This window comes from Echinops telfairi, unplaced genomic scaffold (assembly GCF_000313985.2).
Source record: "Echinops telfairi isolate 266 unplaced genomic scaffold, ASM31398v2 ScPeMD7_3533;HRSCAF=4204_0, whole genome shotgun sequence".
NCBI classification, from domain to species: domain Eukaryota; kingdom Metazoa; phylum Chordata; class Mammalia; order Afrosoricida; family Tenrecidae; genus Echinops; species Echinops telfairi.
The window spans coordinates 48,869,661-48,895,719 of NW_022107431.1; the positions used below are offsets into that span (position 1 = coordinate 48,869,661).

A 26,059-nucleotide genomic window follows, 5' to 3' on the forward strand; every position below is an offset into this window, starting at 1 on the left:
ATTGACCTGAAAAGTATATAGTGGCTTTTTTCCTATAGATCAAGTGCTATTCAGGATCCAAGCACAGAACAGATAGAGTGGTATAAGACAACGTAGAGTAGAAAATGAAAGGTACAAAACATTGCTGAAAGGCAGTCAAATTGACACAGACACACAAACTGTGTAGCCAACAAAACCCTCCTGAGAGCTGAATTCAAGAGATCAGGCCCTGACAGATATTTCAGGTATGATTGTTGGATCAATAAAACAAACACTCAAACTTGCATTTATTTAGAGTAGAATGACTTCTACTGACATGCAGAATGAAAATCCCTGTTTAAATATAATTAAAGATGCAGACAAAATGTGGAGGACATTGTTCACAACACCACAATGCTCCCCCCCACCTTATGCACACTTAAATAGTGAGAAGCGAAAAAGAAATTTAAGCACATTTCCAGCAATTCATAGAATATATTTTAGTACTACTTTAACATCTTGCTTTGGTCTACGGTTTTGTCCAACATTGCTATATACTCAAATACAAGACAATTAATACCACGATCTTAAACATACCCATACACAAATAAATACAAGGTTTACCACTTTGACACATACACACACACATATATATATATATAATTTGTTTCATGCACGTGGCAAACAGGAAGATGATTAAGCAGACATTTTGACCTCTGAGAAAATTGCAGTGAATTTGTTTTTGTTTTGCTTTTTTTTCAGTAAAAACTCCAACCAAAAGGCCACTTTCCAAATATTGCTTTAAAGGATTTGAAGAATTTCATAATCTTCTTATAAAAGTCTGGAACTATAAAAATCTCAATTTATTTCAGGACCTACTTCCTAAAAGGGCAGATCTCAGTTTCAGAGAAAACACAGTTTAGAAAACACAAACAAAAATCTTTATGGCACTTGTTGAGATTAATGCTGTTTGATTTATAAAAAAAGTTCCTAAATGAGATTTTTTTGGTTCATGGGATAAATTTTATGTTGAGGATGATCAACTTTCAATTACTTTAATGAGTCGTTTATAAATGGCTATTGTTATAAAGTCTGAGAAGCATATTAAGCTACCACTGTATTTTACTGATTCAAGCCCTTAACAAGTTGGATAAATTCTCTGCCTAAGATTAACAGAGGTTAACAAGAATAGGATTTAATCATTTCCTTAACCATTTTCATCTTCACCTGTTTTGTGTTGGGTAACAGCCAAGAGGTTGCACTGTGTATGTAGATAGGCAGCCAGTAAACATCCACAAGAAAAGATAACTTAGAGCCTGATTAAATTGAGGTAGTGATAAAAATACTAAGGGTTTTTAAAAATAAAATCTTGTAAAGGATTTTAAAATTCAGTTATTTCAAAGATCACACATTATTCTCAAAGCTACTAAAAACTTTTAATGCATGCAGTGAGTAAATAAGAAAATGAACATGCACATCCCCCTCTTGGAATACATTCAAACAGACACTCAGGGGTGGAGGTAGCGAGGTCTGTGGAGTATCTCAGTACACGCAGATGGGAACACCAATTATTCTTCTGCAGTAGGCTCGTAAGGAAGTTACAAGGTTCAGAAGTTGCCCTGTTAGAGGATGGGCTTTACAATTAATGGCTTCAAATTACAAACAAAAGAACACTCTTTAAACCATGCAATTAGAAGAAAGCAATGGGCCACCCATTGAACTCTTCAGGTAGTTGGACACTAAAAAAAAGGCCACTATTAACACCATTTTCAAACAGAGCGTGACAACATATAATATGCATATCGAAGACATTAGCACAACATACTAAAGCAAAACAGGAGTGGCATACTTACCAGATCCTCCACAGAGGAGACAGACTTAAGATATAAGAAAAAAGTTTTATAATTAGAAAGGTGTCATACAAGTCAATTTAACAAAGGATATAATCATTACAAGGAAAATCTTCAGATACCGAATATCATTTTGGTGTAAAGTTCACTAGAATAAATATAATTTTTAAAATCCATAAACACCAGGAACTATTATATTTGATCAAAATGTCTTAGTTTATCAAGAGTAGTCAATACATCCAGCTCAGTGTGCTGGCCTATTTCAAATCTGTTCCAAAGTTAAGGCTAAAATTTCACATAAGTTCTCTTCCAGTGAAGATGTAGTTGTCAATGCTGGGGTCAAGTAGCCAAAGGAGCAGTTGACCAACTGACATTTATTTAAACAGCATTTCTCAGACTCACCAGACTTAAATCTAAGCAGTCTTTAACATCGTAGATGGCATGAGCGATTTCCAGCCCAATTCTTTCAATTTACACATGAGGAAACTGATATCCAGAGATCAAGCTAATTATCCACTTCACATTTTGGCTGCTTTGCCAAAGGTAAAATATAAAATCCCGGGTCTCCACACTCACCATTCACTGCAAATATGTTGCATTATATCATAGTGACAATATTATACTCCTAGCATATAGTTCTAGGAGGGTGTAAATGGTCATTTAAAGGAATTCTAACATATGCATATGAGTATTAGAACTAATAAAGTATTCCTGTAGAATGAACTGAAAATAAGTAGAATTAAGATTTTAGTATGAATTTCTGCCGTCATCAGCATCTTTTCCCCGGGCATTTCTCCCAGGCTCTGAGCAGGCCAGACCCTTATCTGTCTTATTCATCGCAACGTCTCCTGTAGGGAGCAAAGTGCTCAGTACTCACTCAGTAACTTGGCACACAGGAAACTAAATTGAGATGAAATAACAATAAAATCCCCAAATAGGTGTAATTACGCATAAACAACTTTTATTAAAAGGGTGATAACTGTTTACAGAAAATTTACACTATGAAACATACTACACTGCATTCAGTGGCGGGGGAAATGCTCACAATACATTGTAAGAGAAAATGAAAGGATGGTTAGCTCCCAACTCGACTTCCCCACTTTATTAGCAGTGCTCCAATTTTACTGGCGGTAGCCATGTGCTCAGAAAGATGCGCCATTCAGATCAGGATAACTAATGGGATTTTCAACAGAAATGGCTGAGGGGGGTTTTCATTTTAAATGTTTTTTAGAAAAGGTTAACTAATATGGGAAGCATCCTTTTGTCATCACCTAGATTCCTCAGTTTTCCTGCCTGGAATGTTGACATGAAAAATCATGATAGAAACCATAAGGCCAAGATGGTGGAACACAAAGATAGAAGAAACTTGGGCACCTAGTATCAGTGGAGTCACCATAGCCTCTCTTCTTGTTTCAGGACTTCTTTCATTGAGATAACAGTAACTGCTAGTCAATGTCACTTGGTATGCAGCTGATTTTTTTTTGTGGTAATTTTTAAGATCATTTTTTGGGGGGCTCTTACAGCTCTTCCAACAACCCATACATCAATTGTACCAAGCATACTTGTACATGTTACCATCATTATTTTCTAAACATTTATACTCTATTTGAGCCCTTGGTATCAGCTCCTCTTTTTACCCTCCCACCCTCATGACCCCTTGATAAATTATACATTATTATTATTGTCATATCTTACACCGACCGCTGTCTCCCTACCCCCGCAGTTTCTTCCCCAGCCCCCTCCCCACCTTCCCTCTACCCACCTGGTTGCTACTCCCATTTCTGTTCCTAAGGAGTTTATCTGACCTGGATTGCATGTGTCGTGAGCTCTTATCTGTACCTAGCACATGCTCTGGTCTAGCCCGCAGTGAAAGGCACGATTGGGATCATGATAGTAGGGGGTGAGGAGGTCTCAACGAACCAGAGGAATAGTGTGTGTTTCATCAGTGCTGTACTGCACCGATTGACTCCTCCCTTCCTTGCAACCCTTCTGAGGGTATGTCCCATTGTCTACAGATGGGTTTGGGGTCTCTGCTCTGACAGCCCCCCACCCCCACCCCTGTTCTCAACAATATGGTTTTTTGTTTGTTTTAGGTCTTCTGATGCCTGCCTCCCAATCCCATCGGCACCTCATGATCGCACAGGCTGATGTGCTTCTTCCATGTAGGCTTGTTGCTTCTCTGCTAGGTGGCCGCTTGTTTAACTTCAAGACATTAAGACCCCAAATGCTATATCTTTTGATAGCCGGGCACCATCAGCTTTCTTTACCACATTTGCTTGTGCACCCATTTTGTCTTCAGTGATCATTCCGGGAGGGTGAGCATCACAGAATGCCAGGTTTAGAACAAAGTGTTCTTGTGTTGAGGAAGGGCTTAAGCAGAGGCCCAAAGTCCATCCACTTCCTTAATGTATTGCCATATAAATATAGGCACCTATGCCAATACCTCTATTTTTAAAATTAATATATTTAAATAAGTGTACACCAATGCTTATACCTCTATCCATAGCTTTGCTTCGTAGATCTTTCCTGTTTCCTTTTATCTTCCTCATTTCCCACCATCACACTTGCCCCTCTTCTGCCTCTTCATAATTCCTCTCAGCTAGATTGCTGTTGCTGTAACACCCCCAGGATGTCTACATCCTCCTCATTGTTGATTTTAATTCTCTAGTTATTCACCTGTCTATGGAGTTGTTTTATGCAGCTGAACTTAATCCCAACAGTCAGGTAAAAAACTGTTTACATATCATAATCACCATTAACTTGAAAAACATGCTTATACTTGTATTCCTACAAAGAGGACAAGGGGTATTCTATGCGTCAGTCAGTTGCTGATATGAACAGTGGTCTCCTTAGGGAGTAAATGTATGGAGGGTCAACGAAGAGAAGCTTTACATTTTTCCGTATTTTCTGCATTCTCCACAACCAGCACCCATTACCTCTAACAATTAAAAAAGCCCTTACGATTTGTTCTAGACGCCCTCTAAAGTACATCTAGGTGTATGTCACCCTCTATACTACTTACCAATTTTGCCTTAATGGTACCAGAGTCAGTGCTTTGACCAGTTTTGGCATGAAGCTGAAGCTGAACAGAGTGCAGCTGCAGAAGCTGATCATGAACTTCTTTCTCCAAGACAACTTTCTCTGCTTGGGTCTCTGTCAGTTCAGATTTCAGATCCACCAACTGGGCCTTATAAGACAGTAATGAAAAAGTAAGCATATTTTATTCTATTTTCACTTATATATTATGATTCACAAATGACATAGACACTCTCTGAAAGGAACCAATGAACACTGGTACATTTTTCATCTAAAACACAGGACATCTGTCTATACCGACATATTCAGATATGAAATCATTCACTATTTGAAGAGACAACATGTGTGATATTCATCCACTAACACAAGAGCATCAGAGGACAGGCCGCTAAGTGGTATTTTGTCTCAACTCAAGAAATACCAGGCATCGAAGGTGGCATAGTGTGCTGTGCATTAGAAACTGCAAGGTGTACGGTACAGTTCAAACCCACCAACTGCTCTGGCTGAGAGACGAGGAGTTCTACTTGGGAAGCTCGACAGACTCAGAAACTCACAGAGGCAACCTCTAAGGTTGCTATGTGTGAGTCTGGAATAACTTGATGGCAGAGTTTTGAATTTTGTTTTTGTTTTTGATTTTTTATCAGACCAGCAATTATCTAGCAAAAGGCTAATTATAAACCAAGACCAGCCTACTGTCATCAAGTCAATTCTGACACACAGTGGGCCTAACAGCACAGAGTAAAGCTGCCCTGGTGGGTTTCTGAAAAGGTAAATCCTTACCAGAGTAGAAAGCCTCATCTTTCTGCCCCAGAGTTGCTGGCAGTCTCAAACCACTGACATTGTGTTTAACAACCTAATACATAACCCACTAAGCCACGATTGAGGCCTACTGTTTCTTGTGTTGAAACAAAATAGCACTTATTGGGCTCTCTTCCAGTATATACTCTGTATGTTACTAGGCCAGCTTCTTAAGGGCTAATTAAAGGTGCTTTAAAAAGGTAGCCTCAGCTATTGAGACTACAGAGGAGCAGTAGATCAGGGAGAGTAGAGTGTACACATCAGTTAGCAACACCCTGTCAGCAACCGTGGAGCCCAACTCACCAGGACCACTTACACAAACAATTAGAAGATTTTAACTGTTGCATCATTGACATATTGTTTTTAATTTGTATGTAGATGTATATTCTCTGTGTGTTTGGTATTCCCAACTTGACAGGCGATTAAAGATAAACATGCAACCAATTAAAGAAAAATTGCATGGCAAAAATACAAGTATATCTCTGCATGGGCAGTGAATTATTTCATGTGGCTCTTTTAGCCGAAGTCCCTAACTCCCATGAAACAACCTTTATCTGCACGGGCCTAGTAACAAGTTAGGGAAGACCCTGACAGGATTCACCAGTGAGTAACTGCGAACAAGGTTCCCTCAAGTGGAATCCTGCAGTGGGTAAAATGAGCCCTTTGAGAAGCAGGAGGAGGGAATCTCATTACCAGTAAAAGCCAGAAACAGAGCATGTCCTCTGCAGTGACCCTCCTGGATCCAGACAACAACTACACTATCAGAGAAGCAGCAGCAGGACCAGGAGACAGAGCATGGGGCTGAGGAAGGGACTTCCCAATCCACCGAACAAGAAAAGACGGGTGCAGGGGGCTTCCTTGTGGAGTGGTGGTGCCTCTCATCTGAGGCTTACTGGAGTGCAGTGCCTCCGGCCACTTAATTCAGGAAGTTGGACTTGCTGGGTTATGGGAGTGGAGTTGAGTGCATTTAGGCTGAGCCTTATTGGCTTGGGTGATCTCTCAGTGCTGAAATCAGGGAGCTGGGTTTACTGACCCATGGAGTTTAAGCTGAATGCCTTTATGTTGAGATTAATAGCAGAATGATATCCCTTCTGGGCATTTCTTAGTAGACTTGACAGAACTTTGTATCTTATCCTAATAAACAACTCAACTCTGAACATTTCTCAAGGCATTACACTTTGCTACCTTCCTTAATAAACCCTTTCATCATGAATTCTGAGCCATGTGTAGCTACAGCAACAGATGTGAGACAGTGGAAAAGGAAGGTAGAGGGCACTAGTGAAGAACTTACACTCTTGCCGTCTGCTCTGGGTTGACTCTGACTTCTACTAGCCCTAGAAGACGGGGGCGCACTCCCACATTGTGGCCTAGGCTGCAAGGGTTACAGAAGCAGAATACCAGGTCTTTTCTTCCACAGCATGAGTGGTGGGTTTGAACCAGTACCTTTTGGTTAGCAGTCAAGCACCTCATCATCGCCTGGAATGGAAATATTGCTCCCAACGCTCTCTAACAGTGAAATGTGTGAGAACTTGACAACACTGTCTTGCTTTCCCAGGTCTTGTGACTGTTCTGCACTTAAAAGTCTTAGCACTTGTCTAATGCTTGTTTTAATGGAAAACATTTGATAGGTTTCTGCCTTACACAGGTCCCAACTTTTCCGAGTTTAACTATGTATAACTGACCTCCTCTCAAATTCAAAGTAAAAAGAGATGTAGAAAGGGTTAATAAGGGAAAGATTTATACTGAGAATGTGAATGGGTTTGGAAGAAAAAAAGTGTATGAAATAAAGGTAATGTGTCTAGAGATGGGAAAGAGACTAGCAGAGGCAGAGAGCGATTGTGAGTCAGAACATTCCGTCTCCATTCAAGTCTCCTTAATTTTAAAATAGTGATAACTTCCTTGACTTTGATTATTCTCATAAGATTATTAGCCTTATATACACAGCATTTACTAGATGTTCTTATGAGGGAGGTCAGACTACTTATTAGTCTGGGTAAGACTGGATAAGGTAGATGCAGCTGGATATAACGGATGGCTTTGGATGAAACACCAAAACTGAGATTTAATCTGAGAGGAAATCATAACATGCTTTTAGTGATGTTGTTTTTAATAACAGTGGTATTAAGAAACAATTCTTCCACCTTACAATTTACTTTTAAGCTTCTGAATTACTGGCTTTTAGTATAGTCCGAGCTGTACAACTATCATCACTATTTAATTTTAAAATCCTTTCTGTTAACGAAATTTTAGCAACATGATACTGGCAGGTAAAGTGCTAAAGACACGAACACTAGGCAAGCCTATTACAGTTTTTCAAATGAGATGTTACCAAAGTCACTTTGTAAGAGGAAATAAAATACTTTAAAATGCTGAAAAGAAATGATCAGCAACAGTTAGTTACAGACTCAGTACCTAGTGGAAGAGTAAGTCGACAATAACTCAAATACTTCCAGGTTGGCGATCAGTGAAACCACTGAAGGAAACAGTAAGATTAGGATGGCAGTTTATTTGGACAGGAGAAAGAGTAATGCAGTTGAAGCTTTAGATATGCTGGTTTTCTGTCAACCAGGATATAATCAAGAAGCACTACCCCCAGAATGCTGGCAGCAGAGAAACAGTAGTTAAGCCTGGAGGTGGAACCAAGGGCACAGACATGAGAAATGAGATCCTACAGCTGAATTACAGGAAGAACCGAGGGTCAAGGCCCGGGGCTTGGGAAACAGCCAGTCAGGGATGGCCTGATAGACAGGAGACAGATAGCACAAATCAAAGTCTAGCGTAATATACACCCGGTGCTGCAGCTTGCTTCTTTTCCGCTATCAGGAAAGTCTCCTTGTACCCTTTTTAAAAACTTGTTTACTCATGTACAACTTACATCTGGAGTAGACCATTGATAAGAATTACAGAAAGTAAATGCACCCATGTAGCTACCACACGGATAATAGAAACAGGCAGTATTTCAACCTCAGATCCTCCTTGTAACTCTCAAGAACGATTTCTCCTTCCTATAACTGTAATCATTATTACACTTCAGGATTGCCACCACCAGTTTTTAAATTATTTACTGCTGTCACTGCTATTCTATTTCTCATTCCATACTCTGCAAAACACCTGAGCTTTTCCATCACGACAGCTCCTCTCAAATCCCCAACTACTGGATTCCACTCTATGGCACTAAAATGAAATCTTCAATTCAGAATTTTAGTGTTCTACTTTGTCTAGACCTTAATCCCGATATCTTCTACAAATACACAACAGCTGTACTTTTTTCTTTCTAGATATAAATTAATTTTTATTTCTTTCACTGTTTGTGGATAACAATGCTGGTTACTTTAAGTACGCCACCCCAAGCAGGTTTTATTCTGAGCATGAGGATCAAACTAAGGCAAGAAAATAGAGGGCATTATGTTCAAGACGTAATGTGAACTTGGATGCAGCTCATTTATTAATTTTAGCATGCTACACAACTCTTTGAAGAAAATTTTATGTCTAAGCTAGAACTTAAAAAAAATACAGTAAAGCATCTTTATTTTTCATATAAAAAACCGGAGGCTGAAAAAGATTATGTGCACAGTGCAGCTTAAACAGGAACTCTGAGCACTTCCTGCACATTTTTTCTATAAACTGAAAGTACTGAAAAATCAGTCCATTAAAAAAAGATTATGGGAATTTCCTCAAATTACAAACCAAATGGGGTTAAAACTCAGACCTCCTGATACCATCTGTGATTGTAGCACGTGACAGAAAATAAATAGTGAGGACAGAACCCTGAGCTCTAAGGAGATCACATGGCCAATCCTGCTCAAAGCAAGACTTAAACACATGTGCTGCTGCCCTTCTCCCCCATACATGCACACAGACATGCAGGCACAGCCACACCTGCACACACAAGCATGCATTGCTAAGCCATTGAAGAAGTACCAAGAAAACAGATGATTCCAAATACAGTTCAAGGCCACATCTCACAAAGCTACTTAAAAAAGACAGAATCTCCTATAAATATTCTGTCTTTCATAAAGTGTTCAAAGGGTAATCATGTCACTACAAAGAAACTAGGATGCTCTTAAATGCCTGTGTGGTCTTTATATTTGAAAAGACAATTTAAAATGAAAAGTCAGGTGGAAATTCAAATCTCTATCTAGTCATTTAATGCTAATATGTAAAATGTGTCATCGACACTCACCTACTTCCCAAATGGCTTGAAAGCTCATCTGGTCAATAAAACAGATGTTGAAAAATAAAACTTACACAGAAAGAACAAAGTATTATTTTTTTAATTAACCTATTACAGTTTATTGAGTATTAAATTTAAAAGAGGCTCCTATTAATAATGGAACCCTAACAGATGTAATTATCTAACTGTTGGGTTAGGCTGGGTTCTCTAGAGAAGCAAAGCCAGTGAGGCTTGCACATGTGTACATTGACAGAGACTGATATTGAGGAATGGCCTACCCAGCTGCAAACTCAAAATCGGGTTACAGAAGAAGGCAAGGGGTCAAAGAGGCCTTCACTGCTAGGTGGCTCTCAAGCACACCCCCACGGAGGTGTCACCAGGCTGCAACCCAATTGATACATTGGGCTCCACCCCACCCTTTCTCAAGCGTGTCTCTAAGCATAACAGACCAGCCCCTGTGAACTTCACTCCTCTACACAACACCTAACCTTACATCATCACCAGACAAGAAAATCATACTTGCATTTAACATAACGCACATACAACTGAAAATGCACCAACTCCATTTTCATCTTATATTTTATAAGTGAACAAACATAAATACTTGGTACATACATACAAATGGGCATGACTCATAACAACTACAGTCCTCATTTCTGTAGCTGGTCATGTGGCCGTACAGCTTGCTACCTTCTTCCACTACCTGTTCCACATTTCCTCTGCCCTCAGAGAGTGTGTTGGCTGGTCATGGTTCTTTGCCTGGTGGGGTGACCCACATTTTAATTCCTGAAGAGTCCGGGTTGTGAGTAGCCATGTCAGAATCGGGGTGCTGTAATTTTCCATGGACTTTAATCAAAGGACATAGTAGTACAAAGAGACAACTTAAGGAATCTCCTGGATTCCAGACATGTCCTTCTTCATCACCCTTCCGCAATACGAATCCAATTTCCCTGGTAATTTGGATCAATCACACCAACCAATACAGTAATACCCTTCTTTGTTGATCCAGATGCACGAAGACTCCAAAACGTCCAGGAGGCATTCTTAACTCCCAGGCAATAGAATCAGCGCTGTGCCTCCACGTGGTTCTGTATCCTCCTTTGGAACTATGACCTTCAGAACTGAAGAGCAGAGGATTACAGGGAAAGGAAGCAAAACTGTGGTGAATGGGTCCTGAGGAGTAATAGTGAGTGGAGCTACTCTCTTTTTCACCCCTTGGGTCCTGCACCCATGAGTCCTGGATATTGCAGTAACAGCACTACATATCAGATGCTGGTTTAGGGCATATACAGCCTCCTAGAAAATATTGCCCCAACCTTTCAAGGTGTTGCCACCAAACCGGTACTGTAATTGTGTCTTTAGAAGTCCATTCCAGCTGCTTCAGGCAAAACTAGAAGATTCCATGAGCATGAGCCTGCCCTACCCTTCATTTGCTGTGAAGTGAGTCTCTTGATCTCACACGACGCCGAGTGGGATTCATGTTGGTGGAAGATATTCTCTAAGTCTACGGATGATATTTTGGCAGAAGCAATTGCATGAGGGAAATCAAATCTGTATCCAGAATAAGTATTTTATTCCAATAAGAACAAAATGCTGCTCTTCCCATGAAGGAAGGGGTCCTATGGAATCAACCTGCCAGATTGCTCCCCTAAGGAATGGTCCCATATCTTGGAATCAGTGTTAGTCGCTGCTGCTGGCAGATGGGGCAATCTAGAGTGGCTGTAGCCAAGTCACACTTGGGGAGTGGCAGTCCAGGTTACTACGCCCATGCATAATCTCCATCCCTGCCACCGTGGTCACTATGTTCACGTGTCCACTGGGCAAGGACAGGAGTGGCTTGAGAAAGAGGATGACTGGTTTCCACAGAACATGTTACCCTATCTACTTGTTAATGTCCACCTCCACAGAGGTAACACCTTGGTGAGCATGTGAGTTAGTTAATTGTGCCAGCCTGGCCGATAATCACATGTGGGGTTACTTGAAAGGTGGAGGGATAAATGGGTGGTGAGCCTCGCCTTTCTAGTTCTCAGGTCTCTTGTTTTGTGATGGTTGCACCGGGTGCAGCTGCCTTAGCAGTTCCCTGCTTCAGCTTGCAAGATTGACTTCCTACAAGACATCCCCAAGGAGAAACTACATGGACCTATCCCGATGCAGCCCTGGGTGCTGGAGCAGCCGTGTGGAGACCCTTGCTAGTGCTGAGATGCTTGTTCGTTCACTGACTCAGCTTTCCTCCTGCAGTTGGCATCATTGCCTCTGTTTTGTGAGGTGGAGGACTTTGTGGACTGGTGTTGGGGTAATGGCTTAATGTTGGACTTGTGGGCTTGGGCAGCATTGGGTTGGGATGTTTTTGTGATGCACATTTTCTTTACATAAAACTCTCTCTTATACATGAGTTGCTTTGGATTTATTTCTCCAAAGTACCCAGACTAATACAGCATGAGATTAAAATCTTCACTTTTTGTCCCATTCAGAGAGGTCTGTCTACATACCTCTTCCCCATACCCCCTTGTCACCGATTTTCCAATCATGCTCCTTCCAAGTCCCTGACTATACAGTCATGCATTAGTCACAGCCCATGAATCTGTACACAGTTGTACATTTGGCCATTTGACCTTCCAAGATAGCAGTGATGTCATTGGTGGTATAGTGGTGAGTATGGCTGCCTTCCAAGATATCAGTGGTCGCTAGGGGTTCATGTGGAGGGCAGGTAGGATGACCACAAGGGCTTATTAATGATGGACATACATGACATTATGTAGTTGTCAAAACCCGTAAGACTGTACTTCACAAAGAGTGAATCCCAATGCAAACTAGTCTTTAGTGAATGATACATTAACATTTCCATCGAGCATAACAAATATATCACACTAAAAGATATTAACAATAGGGGAAATTGTGGTTAAGGTGGGAAGAGGAGGCGCATATAGGCCCTCAATTCTTTTTGTTCAATATTTCTTTTTTTTTAAATCATTTTATTAGGGGCTCATACGACTCTTATCAAAATCCATACATACATCAATTGTGTCAAGCACATCTGTACATTCATTGCCCTCGTCATTCTCAAAACATTTGCTCTCCAGACTTAAGCCCCCGGCATCAGGTCCTCATTTTTTTCTGTTCAATATTTCTGTAAACCTAAAACTGCTCTAAAACATGTCATAAAAACTGAAACCAGAGGTCTTGGCCCCACTATTGGCCAGCAGGCACAGGAGACAACTTTGAACCCTCCTCAGATTGATGTTTTCTTGTTTTGGAGACAGCGGCACCACTGAAGGTGAGTAAGATACATGGCTTCTCTGGCAAAATGGTTATGGAGGAGTTCCGGTTGTAATTACACATATGTGGTAACATGACACTACTGCCCCCAAACAGAAACCCCCAATTCCCCGCCACCGAGTTGATTCTGACTCTTAGTGACCCTCTAGGACACTTTGGGGTTCCGGGGCTGTGATCTTGACAGGGCTAGTGCGCCTCATCTATTTCCCAAGGAGGGGCGGTCAGCCTGTGACCTACTGATACGTTGGGCTCCTCCCTTAGCAGACCCAAGAGTGTCTGACATAATCCTCAACCATCACATCGGTTATATAATTCTTATTTTATAAAAGAAAGCAACTCCATTTTATCTTGCAAGACTCTAGTTCTTCCCCGAACTAAACTTTTAAAAGAAAACATCATGAAGATTGTTACATTAAGGATCCTCAACTACCTGACAAGGACCTTGATAGAGTCAAGCGTTACGCGAGGGGCTGCCGCTGACAAGGTCTACAGTTTGAACTGCCAGTTGCTCTGTGGGAGAAAGAGGAGTCTGTCTGCTCCCATGGAAACACCCATCCTCAAGAGCCCCAGGGCGCAGTGCTACTCTGTCTTCCACGGTTGCTATGAGTTGTGATCAACAGTGGGTTAGTGGGTTAGTTTGGGTTTAAACTACCTGGGAGACAGGAGAGGAAGAATCATTCTTCATATGACCCCTTCTCCTGTAATAAAAGTCAAGGGCCAGTGAGACAAACAAAAGCATTTTTATCCATCTTCTTCCATTTCTTTACCTTCCTTCAATATCTCAGAACAAGAAATCACTTAACTTAAAATCTAATGTTCATAAAATTGTCTTTTATTTCCTCTTAGTGCTTGAGGTCTTTAGCATTGTTTATATTACCACGATTGTACAAAACCAACAAGCTTCCTTCTAAACATATGGGGCCAAGCAGATAATGTACTCAAAGATCAAACTTAAAAACTTCTGCCATCTTTCAAGATAGAAAATAATGCCCCTACGTTTTCTAAGTCCACTCTCAAACAGTCTAATCATTTGACTCAAGAAAGTCTATGAGAAAATAGAACCTACTTAACCCCAAGGACCACTAACCTCATCTGTCACTGGGGAGGCTGCCAAAGTAACACGCTGGCGGTGTCCGACCTCCTCTGACTTCACGGGGGGAAGCACCATCAGCATCAGCCCAAGGCCATTTCCTATGAGGTAGAGGTTAGACTGATCTCCTTTCTCCAATCTTTTTTTTTAACAAACTTGAATACCAGTTGTCCTTCCCATGACGCTCTATAATTCTCTTTGGGGTTGGGAGTTTGCTGCAATAGCCACACAGAACTCCCGAACCACACACAGTTATGGGACTTCCTGAAGGGGCTGGTGCAGCACAGGAAACAGTTCTTTGACCAGGCCTTCAGGCTAGCGTCATGCTTCTGCTGCAGGATCCTGCTTGTGCCCGGGCCCTCACACCTAACCTCCAGAGGACCAAGCACTTCCAGGCCTTTTAGAGGCAAGGCAGGCTCCTCTTGCCCTTTGACCTGGCCTCTGCCATACTTGCAAGAGTGGTTAACTCTGCCAATAAATGCCTGAAGTGCAGCAACGTCTCCTACCCAGAGGAGCCCAGCGCTTTCACTCCACACGCGCATGCGCACTTGCGGGCTAGGAGGCCCCCGGGGCTGTTTGGCTCCAGTCTCCTAGCTCTTCCGTTGTGCTGCTTTGCTGCACTTGCCATCACATCTCCCCGTACTGTGCCTTCATCAGTGTTATAGTCTGTATCTCCTGGGTCAAAAGGACACATTCCACTTCTGGCTCTTCTTGGTGAAGCTCTGGGATGGCTTGGCTCATTTTAAGCCTAGTATTTGCATTAACAGCAAGCTGTATAATCTACTAGAGAGGTCATAAGCAACTATTTCCCTAGCCCCCTAAAATCTCCATATGGTTCGAAAGGCCATAGTATGTAATGCACCGCACTGCACAATCTAAAGAAGCAAACACGTTTACTTTTAGTCACCCACCCTGCCACACTGTCATTCTCACATTCACTCTGCATTTATTGAGTACCAACGCTATGCCAACCACTGATCTAGTTTCTGCATTCTTCACTGCCATGCCCTTAAAAATAAAAAAAGTTCATTCAAAAGATGTCCAGAAGATGTGGCAAAAATTGTTAATTACTTAAAACTTCAATTCTTTAATATGTTGTTTTAGTACGCTAAACATGGCAACTATGCATAACGCACCCCTGCTGTATACAGAATTATATGCAGCATTATATAAAGCTGTAAGTTAAACGTTTCTTTCAGAGAACACCATTTTTAGTTACAAGAAGGGCGAACACTTTTTTTTCTATTGAGAAATGACAGACCCTTGAAAAGGAACCAGGTGAACCTGTTTCTTCATGAAAACCCCAGCAACATACAATGTATATCAATGTAACCATGGGCAACAAGGTTCACTGGTAATAGAAACTCCACAGTGCAACATTTAATAGACCACCACTTCACAGAAAGTCCTATTTTCTCTTTTTTTAATTAATCATTTTATTGGGGCTCTCTTACAAATCTTATAACAATCCATCATTCAGTTGTATTAACCACACTTGTACATATGTTCTCATCAACATTTCCAAGATATTTTCTTTCTACTTGAGCTCTTGGTATCAGGTCCTCTTCTTTCCCCTCCCTCACCCTCCCACCGTCATGAATCCTTGATCAATTATATATTGTTATTGTTATTCCGTGTCTTACACTGTCCATCGTCTCCCTTCACCCACATTTCTTTTCTTCATCCCCCTGGGGGTGAGCTATATATCCAACCTTGTGATTTATTTTCTTCATATATGTTAATCAAAACAACGTATCACAATAGATTAAAGACAGAAGCAGATATGAGAATCCACTTATCTTCTGCCAAGCAATAGAGAATTTTTTAATGTAACACAATGCTATTCTTCATCCTTATTTTGGAAAATATTTCTTTTTTAATTTGAAAAGATCTTATATTAATATGTAATAACATTTAAATTTTCTTCTTTTTAAATTTCAAATTTTGTAAAATTATCAATTGATATAAACCGTACTAAAAAGGCTGTTTGGGTTCTTCAGATTTCAAGACTGCAAGGGAATCCTGAGACAGTTTGAGAACTACCATCTTGGAATTTCTGAGAGGAGGCCATGTGTCCCACCGTGACATGGAGAGCATTGTGACCTACCCAGGGGTCAAACCAAGCAGAGCTTTCCTGCCCATGATAATCAGTCTCAAAGAGCAAGTAAAAACTTGAAGCCAAATACCAAGACCATGGCACATATTTGAAAGGTGTGTAATATGAGGCACAGGGTGACCGAACTTGAGTGGGGAGCCTTGTCATGGAAAGAAGTAGATGGGTTTGAGAGAGTTTGGGAAAGTTAAGGATATTTTACCATAACATCTCAAAGGGAAGTTGGAACGATATGAAATGTTTCTGTGATAATGCCAAAGAGCTCTATTGCTCTGTGCTTAAATTGGAAGTAGGGAATGGAAGAGAGCACTCTACCAATCTTGTAAGACTGTCACAAATAATCAAACCCATACTCAATACTATTATACAAATCATGTTTACAAGTTATTTTAAATAGTTTAAAATTTCTCTGAAAATAGAATATCTTAGAGTACCAACTCACAAAATCATACATAGGTATAAATAAGCCTACCGAGTTCATTATTTAAAATTGTAGTGAGCAGTCTGGGTATAGAACCAAGACAACGACACTACCCAAACTTTGCAGCTTGTATTGCTTACTTGTATCTACTGATAGTGATCTCTCAGGATGCATGGCAGAACATTAGGGATTCTGAAAATTTCATTCATTCAAATAATCATGTGTTGATTTTACATTGTGTACCATGATCTGGAGTGATAAGCACTATGATAAGTGAAGAAGAGATTCAACTTATCAAGTTGTTTCATTTTGCTTGGTTCCATAATCGAGGCTCATGAAAACAATCAGTCAAGAAACTAAAGGGCACAATGCATTGGCCAAATCGGCTGCAAAAGAACTCTAACGTGTTAAAGAGCAAAGGAGCCGCATTGCTTCATATGCCTGTGAAAACTGGACAATGACTAAGGAAGCTCAGAGAAAAACGGATGCATCTGAATGACAGCGTTAGTCAAGTACACTGAAACTACCATGGGCTGCCAGAGGGTCAAATTTGTATTGGAGGATGTACAGCCAGAATGCCCTTAGAAACAGGAGTTAGATGTCGTCTCACATGGCATGCTATCAGAAGAGACCAGTCATTGGAAAAGGACATCATGCTTAGGAAAGGTGAAGATCAGTTACAAAGGCAATGTTCCTTAAGATGGATTTAGGCAGCAGCTGCAAAAACGGGCTCAAACATTACAATTGTGAGGACGGCAGAGCACTGGGCAGTGTTTTATTCTGTTGCATGGGTGTGCCATGAACCACATCCTATTGAATGGCACCTAACAACAACAACCAGGATCTGAATAGAAAAATGGACTGAGGCATGGCATTAAGAAGTTAAGAGACTTACCGGAAGGCAGTGATAAAAATGTTTTTCCAATGTATTGCAGATTAGGGGGTAAGCATGATAATGGAGGTATGTATGAGGAGCTCACAGAGAGAATGCTAAGGTCAGTTTTCAGAAACCATTTAACAGTACAGAGTACTTGACCGAAGATAACATCTTGCTCGTCAAAGAACTTGTATTCCAGAGACAGCTGGACCAGTAGATAGAGTACAATGTGACAAACCTCAGAGCACGAATGAGTTAAAGATGTTAATGTAGCTTCTGCCTATGGAAGGCTGACGGGAGAATTCTTCACCCAGAAGATGATACATGTGACATCTTGACAGGAGTGGGTGTTTGTTTGATGCTGCAGACAAAGGGGATTGGGTGTGTGCATTACATACAGACGTCATTTCCAAAGTGGAGATGCTATGAGTGAGTAAGACCTATTTAGAGAACTGCAAATAGAGCGGTCTTATTGAAGCAAAAACAGCTAATCAGAGAAATCTGGAAATAAGGACAATGAGGTAGGCACACATAAAGATTATGCTAAAGAGTTTGAACTTGAGGGAACTGAATAGGGAGGTAGGGACAGAATCAGATTCAGAGTTTTCTTTTGGTGATGGATTCCCAATCTTCTCAAGGATAGCCTCACGTTTATTAGGTGTCACTGGGTCGGTTCCCACTTGGAGTGATCCACAATTGTTCTTGTGTTTGAGGCACTCAATGCAGCCACTGTGTCAATCCATTTTGTTGAGAGCTTTCCTTTTTCCAAGGCCCCTCTATTTGATCAAGCATGATGTCCCCCTTCTCTAGGAACTGGTCTCTCCTGACAACATGTACGAAGTACATGAGATGAAGTTCTGTCATCCTTTCCTCTAAGGAGCATTCTGGCTGTATATCTTCCAAGACAGATTTGTTGGTTTTTCTGGCAGTCCTTGGTATTTTCAATATTCTTCACCAGCACTACAATTCAAATACAATGACTCTTTGTTGGTGTTCCTTATTCAATGCCCAAATTTCACATGCATAGAGGCAACTGAAAAGACCATGGCTTAGATCAGGAGCACCTTAGTACTCAAAGTAACATCCTTGCTTTTCATCACTCTCTAGAGGTCTTATGTAGCAGAATTACCCAATGTAATGTGTCATTTGATCTCCTGACTGCTGCTTCCATGAGCACTGATTGTGGATCCAAGCAAATCGGAATCCTTGACAACTTCAATCTTGTCTCCCTTTCCCATATTACTTACTGGTCTAGTTTTGAGGATTGAGTTTTCTTTACATTGAGTTGTGATCCATATCCAAGGCTGCCATCCTTGATCTCCATCAGCTAATGCTTCAATCCTCCTCACTTTCAGCTAGCAAGGTTGTGTCATCTGTATATTGCAGGTTGTTAATAAGCCTTCCTCCAATCCTGATGCCACACTCTTCTTCATATAAGCCAGCTTCTCTGATGATTTGCTCAGCATGCAGATTGAGTAAGTATGGTGAGATGATGCAATCCTGACATACACCTTGCCTAAACCATGCAGTATGCCCTTCCTTGTTCCGTTTGCACAATTGCTTCTTGATCCAGGTACAGGTTCTGTTAGGTAGTTTAGCTTAGGGACTGGGGCGTCCATTACGCATGCCCAAAGGTTGGAGCTACAGGCCTATGAAGGAGTGGTACACTGCACATGCTCAGAGGCTCAGGTTTCCGGCCAGGAAGAGGAGGTACACCTGGGTGGGTGCTGCACCTGGATTGGCCCACCTAGGCCAATGGGGCCGACCAGGGTTGTCCATCATGCCTCCCCATGGAATAATTGAAAAGGCAGGAGCACGGACCTGACTGCGTGACTTTCCGAGCAGCTTCCAGGGAGGCTGCACGTTTGTGAGGAGCCCTACAGGTGCCTGTGTAAACCTGAAACAACTTCTAACTCTCATAAAACTCACTTGGATCACAAACCAGGCTTCGGCATGAATTCTTTCTCATGCAGAGCCAAGGACTGAGGTATATCTCTACTCTGCGAGATCTCACAGTTCTGCATGAGCAGAATGTAGTGTTCTAGGATTCTCATTCTTCTCAACTATACCCACAGTTTGTTAAGGCCCACACAGTCCAATACCTTGGCATGGTCAATAAAACACAAGTAACTCGTTCTGGCATTCCCTGCATTCAGTCAAGATCCAGCTGACATGAGCAATGGTATCCTTTGTACCATGTCTTCTTCTAAATGTTACCTGGACCTCTGGTAGCTCCTTGGCAACGTACTGCTGAAACCATTGTTGGTTTCAACAAAATTTTACTTGCATGTGATATTAATGATATTGTTTTATAATTTTAGTATGCTGTTGAGTTACCCTTCTTTGATATGAATACAAATATGGGTTTCTTCTGTCAGTTGGCAAGTAGCCGTCTCCCAAATTTCTTGGCATAGAAGAGTACAAGCTTCCAATACTTCATTAGCTTGTTGAATAGCTTGCTCTATGGACATTCCATCAATTCCTGGAACCTTATTTTTGGCTAATGCTTTCAGTGCAGCTTGAACTTCCCTCAGTACCATCGCTCTCTTGAAATGCTGGAACGTAGACTAGTTCTTTTTGGTACGGTGACCTTGTATTCTTGCCATCTTCTTTTGATGCTTCTTGCATCATTCAGTATTTTGCCCATAGAATCTTTCAATATTGCAACTCAAGGCTTGAATTTTTAATTCTTTAAGATATGCTGAGTGTGTTCTTCCCTGTTGATTGTCTAACTCGACATCTTTGCACATTTCATTAAAACATTTTACTGTGTTTTCTCAAACTGCCCTTTGAAATTTTCTATTCAAATTTTTGACTTCATTATTTCTTCCGTTTGCTTTAGCTGACATCCACTTTGACCTTTTCTTTCTTTTCTGTCATTTTTAAGGACCTTTTGCTTCCTTCATGAATGATGCTCTTGATGACCTCCCATAGCTCTCACCAGGTCTTCTGTCATTAGTGTTCAAGGTGTTAAATCTGTTCTTAAGATGTTCTCGAAGTTCGGGTAGGATAGACTCAAGGTCATGTTGGTTTTGTGGACTTGTTCTAATTTTCTTTGGCTTTAACCTGAACTTACACATGAGCAATTGATCTGCTCCTTTTCCTGAATTCCCTACTTCAATGAACCACAAACTGGGTTGCTTAAAGTAGCAGAAACTTATTCTCGCTCAGTTGAGGGGATGGCAAGCCCAAAGTTAAGGTGTTGGCAGGAGAGGTTCCTTCTGGAGGTTCTGAAGTCAAAACATCTAGTACCTCTCCCTGTGAAAGCCACCAGATGGAGGTTGCTGGCAAGCTTCTGGGTCCCTTAGCTTGTAGATGTTATCACTCCAGTCTCTACCTCAATCTTCATCTTTCCAGTTTTTCAGCATGCTCACACTGGATTTTGGACACACCCCAACACAGTATGATGTCACCTTATCTTTCATTTCATCTGCCAAGATCCTATATCCAAATAAGGTGCCATTCTGAGGTTTGGGGTAGACACGAATGAGAGGGGTGACATTAGCTAACCCCTACAGGTTGCAACCAATGTATTTCCCAGACAGAAACCTGTGTCATACTAAGCCCGCCTTCTTCCTCACTCTGCACCAATCCTGTCATTCCCACTTCCTTAATCTTCAATTTACCTCCTCCTTTCTTTGCCATGTTATCATTTTCATTTTATTAACAGCCTTTGGCTCTACAGCAAAGTCCTTTGATACCTACCGAAGCACAGGATGACCCCATTCATTACTCGCTTTACGGAGCCTGTTCTAAGCAGGTAAATGTGCTAGGGAAAGTCACACAACAGGGCAAACTGGTTGCACCACACAGTTAGGATAACTAACTCCAAGTAGGTCCCCCGCACTGCCCTGCAGCGTTTCGCTTTCTGCAGCCTACTGGCTCTCCTCGTCCCCCTCCGAAGCCACTGCAGGCGGCTTCCACACTCTTCCAGCTCCCGTGCGCACCCAGGTGCGGCGATCTACTCTGGCTCCAATTTCCATGTTGCAATCTTCAGGCAGAATTTTTCTCTTTTTGGAAACTTTGGTGGTTTTTTTTTGGTTGTGGGAGATTTTCTTTACTTTTCTTTCTTTTTCCTTTGCTGTTGGTACTGTTCTTAAGGCCTGCCACTGATTGAATGAGGCTCACTCACATTATCAAAGGTAATCTTTACTTTAAATGAAAGTCATTACACAAAAACCCAATTAACCTCCCCCCACCTACTCTCATCATCTCTCTTTTTCTTTCAATTAAGGTCAGTCTATCTACCTGTCCACCCAAAGGTTGTTGGTTCAAATTAACCCAGAGGTGAACTGGGAAAAGGCCTGACAATCCACTTACAAGAGATTGCAGCCACAGAAACCCTAGGGAGTTCAGTTCCACTGCAACACCTAGGGAGCCATGAGTTGGACTCCACTCTACAGCAGCTGGTTTGGTGCTTCTGTCTACCTGGACTCTGGATTTCACTTTCCCACAGAACCTGGTATCAATTACCCTTCTCTTTCTCTAGCACATTCAACTTTTTCCTCAACTAGATGCGTTACACTAGAATACAAACAAGCCCGCGCTTACTTCTTATTTAAAAACAGGAGGAAACACTTCCTTTGGGCTCCAAACTCCCCCTTCCGGTCACGTTCACTTTCTCTGCCTGTTTTCTTTCTACGTCTTTCCTCTTTCCTCCCCCACCAGACCTACCGTAAACGTGCATGCGTTTGTTGAGAGATTGATTTCCCTTGGGCTCCTTTCCTATCTGCTGTAAGGCAGGAATAACAATACTGAACCTATCTCACAGAAGTACTGTGAGAATTAAATGCTAATCAGTATGTAATTGCTCAGCCAGCCTGGCATTATCATTACTAGCACTATCTCACGCTCATTCAGCCATGCTGCCAGGTGCAGAAGACTGACCCGTGGGACTCACCCTGAATTCCCTCCTCCTTCCACTCCAACTCACCCCTAGATTTTCAGTTCCATCTTCTGAATATTTTCCTCCTCCTCTACTATTGGATTCCACAGTACTATTATCTCAGGTCACTGGCTTCCTGCACTCATTGTTATCATTCTCCATAGAGTAGTCCAAGTAAACTATTTTTGACCTAGCTGAGGTTACCATCAGCTTTAAAGCACATTGATGTTTTCTCAACATTAAGCAAGTACATTCCCCAGCCTATAAAGCTGTGTAGATATGGCCTCCACCTACCTATTCAAACACATCTAGCATCTCACTGCGTTTGCCCTCGGCTCTCCATAACAACATATGCCTCCTTTGTGGTTCAATTGTGTTATACACAGGCGCTGTCCACCTCTTGCTCCCTCTACTAGACTGCTGAAAGACACTCCCATTTGACTCTCAGTGACCCCATGTGACAGAGTACAAGTTGCTTGTAGGGTTTTCTTCTAGGTTAGAACCTTTTTTTTTTTTAAATCATTTTATTGGGGGCGCGTACAACTCTTATCACAATCCATACATACATCCAGTGTGTCAAGCACATTTATACATTTGTTGCCATTATCATTCTCAAAACATATACTTTCTACTTGAGCCCTTGGTATCAGCTCATTTTTCCCCTCCCTCTCTGCCCCCCTCCCTCATGAACCATTGATAATTTATAAATTATTATTTTGTCATGTCTTACACTGCCTGATGTCTCCCTTCATTCACTTTTCTGTTGTCCATCCCCCAGGGAGGAGGTTATATGTAGATCCCTATAATCGGGTCCCCCTTTCTATCCCACCTTCCCTCTACCCTCCCGGTATCGTCACTCTCACCACTGGTCCTGAGGAGTTCACCCGTCCTGGATTTCCTGTGTTTCCAGTTCTTATCTGTACCAGTGTACATCCTCTGGTCTAGCCAGATTCGTAAGGTAGAATTGGGATCATGATAGTGCTGGGGAAGCAGTATTTAAGAACTAGAGGAAAGTTGTGTTTCATCATTGCTACACTGCACCCTGACTGACTTGGCTCCTCCCCACGACCCTTCTGTAAGGGGATGTCCAGTTGCCTACAGATGGACTTTGGGTCCCCACTGTGCACTCCTCATTCATAATGATATGATTTTTTGTTCTTTGATGCCTGATACCTGATCTCATGGACACCTCGTTATCACACAGGCTGGTGTGCTATTTCCATGTGGGCTTCGTTACTTCTCAGCTAGATGGCCGCTTGTTTATTATCTTCAAGCCTCTCAGACCCCAGACGTTAGCTGGGCACCATCAGCTTTCTTCACCACATTTGCTTATGCACCTGCTTTGTCTTCAGCTATTGTGTCAGGAAGGTGAGCATCATGGAATGCCAGTTTAATAGAACAAATCTTTACAGAAAGAAGTCCTGGCAGTACAATGACTAAAATGCTGGTCTATTAAGCAAAAGGCCAGTGATTCAAACACACCTACATCTCCATGGGAGAAAGGACTTAGCAATCTGCTCCCAGAAAGATTTACAGCCGTAGAAATTATATAAGGCAGTTCTCCTCTGTTCTGCTGAATCAGAATCAACTCAACAGAACTCCCAACAACAACCACCTTACTGGAGGAGATTGCAGGCCTTTCTCCCACAGACTTGCTAGGGGAGTTTGAACTACCAACCTTCCAGTGAGCAGCCCAGAGCTCCACTGTTGCACCATTCAAGTTCCTCATACTTTATGTCCCAGCTCAGTGGGCAAACCTCCTTTGATCCTCCAAAATAGGCTCTCATTACTCAATCTATCTGTCTTAAAAGTTCTCTTAAAAGGTATAATTTCACATTATGTGATTATGCCCCCAGTGATATACAAGCTCCATAACAGCAACGGCTATGTCTGTGTTTGTCAATCTTCGCCTGGCATCCCCAGTACCTGATACAGCACCTAACAATGGACCCAAATACTACATACAAACCCACCCACTGTCATCAAATCAATTCCTGCTCACAGCAACCCCGTGTATGTATATTCCAAAGCTATAAATCTTTATGGAGCATAGAGTACCAACTTCTCACATGGAGCAGCTGGTGGGTTTGAATCACCAACCTTGCCACTAACAGTCTAATGCTTTATCAGACAGTGTCACCAGGCTCCTCAATAATATATACTGGGTTAATATTAAACTTTCAAGTTCAAGGCTGCAAAACAGGGAAAGAGTGGTACACCATCAGTTCATTATCATTGTGATTCTAGACCAAAGTTAAGAGTTTCTCCACTGATGGAGGTGAACAGTAAAATACTTTAATAAGATGTACTAATCCAGCAATCGCTAAGGAAAAGGGAATGTGATAAAAGATATATTGTTTTAGCAAAGTATAAACAGCTGAAAACTGTATTTCAATGCAAAGAGGAGAGTTTTTCTAAAGTACTGGTTTCTTAACCTTTGTCCTATTCCATGACAAACCTATCACTGCTGTTACTACTATAATGATTTCTATCCTAACCAGTATCTAAGACTCTAGCACTTGCTACCAACTGGTTTACCATAGCAGGGATTCTTAGGCAAGTGTGGAATATAAGAGCTGTGAGCAATTTGAAATAGTGCCTTCTCAAAATACTCTGATACTTTCTGTCTTCCATTGCCTTTCATAGACACCCCCCTTCAGCTTCATGAGTGGGACAGAGAATGCAACTCCACATGTGCCCAAGGATGAGTCCTACGAGGCAGAGGTCAGACATGCCACTACCTCCCAACTTCCTTTACCCTACTTTTTTTTTTCCTTTACCCTATCTTAACATCAACCATCCCTTCCACAACACTCTACTTCTCTGCTGGGTTGGATAATTCATTGCAATGTCTACACAAAACTCACAGAAAATACTCAAGAATGGGGGATTGATTAGAGAAACTAACAGGTTATATAAGGACAGTTATTTTGAGGTAGGCATATCTCTCTCTGGTCCTTGGCCTCTACCCTGCTCAGGACTTAATGCTGATAAATGCCCACCATGCAAGCCAGCCCCCTACCCAAATGCACATTGATTTAATGCATCCTGAGGGCCACGAAGCCCATAAACTCAGCCTCATCATAGGCTCAGTGATGCTCCTCTGCTCTGTCTCCTGGTCTACTTGCTGCAGCCTCTTGCATCTCTCTCTGTCACCTCCATCACTTCACAGAGATCTCCCATGCACTCTGATGGTGGCTGTTCTTTCTTGATGGTCATGGGACTCCTCTCTTCCAGCTTCTGAGATGGCTCACTGATATGGAAACTGACAAATGTCCTCTACTAGTGGCTTGCACACCTTATTTGTGTGAACCTACCCAATTATTCAAATGGTGGGAATTACAAAGACATGGTTAGATGAACCAGACCCAGCAATTTCACTTCACAATACCCATATCCTTTATTATGGAAATTAGTAGTCAAGTGAATGGCATTAACATTTAACTTAGAAATGGAATTTAAGATTTATTTTTTGGCAACAAGATTTTCCTGACTGATCTGTCTGGATAGGACAGGCTGGATGAACAATCTGGAGGAGAAAACAACGGGACTGACAGTTCTGGGGGGACATGGGAGAGGGG

General features: G+C 41.6%; 1 protein-coding gene across 2 annotated transcripts in view; it reads right to left on the reverse strand.

The window, feature by feature from the left end:
• Window positions 1-26,059, reverse strand: part of GOPC (golgi associated PDZ and coiled-coil motif containing) — a 47,113-nt gene that overhangs the window by 16,331 nt on the left and 4,723 nt on the right. Inside the window, exons 2-3 of one of the 2 annotated variants that reach the window (XM_004702025.2) lie at window positions 4,831-4,995; window positions 1,812-1,835 (exon numbers count right to left, since the gene is read on the reverse strand). In XM_004702025.2, coding sequence (XP_004702082.1) covers window positions 1,812-1,835; window positions 4,831-4,995 — 189 coding nt within the window. The remainder of the gene's footprint in view (window positions 1-1,811; window positions 1,836-4,830; window positions 4,996-26,059) is intronic. The other variant, XM_004702026.2, reaches the window with a different exon arrangement.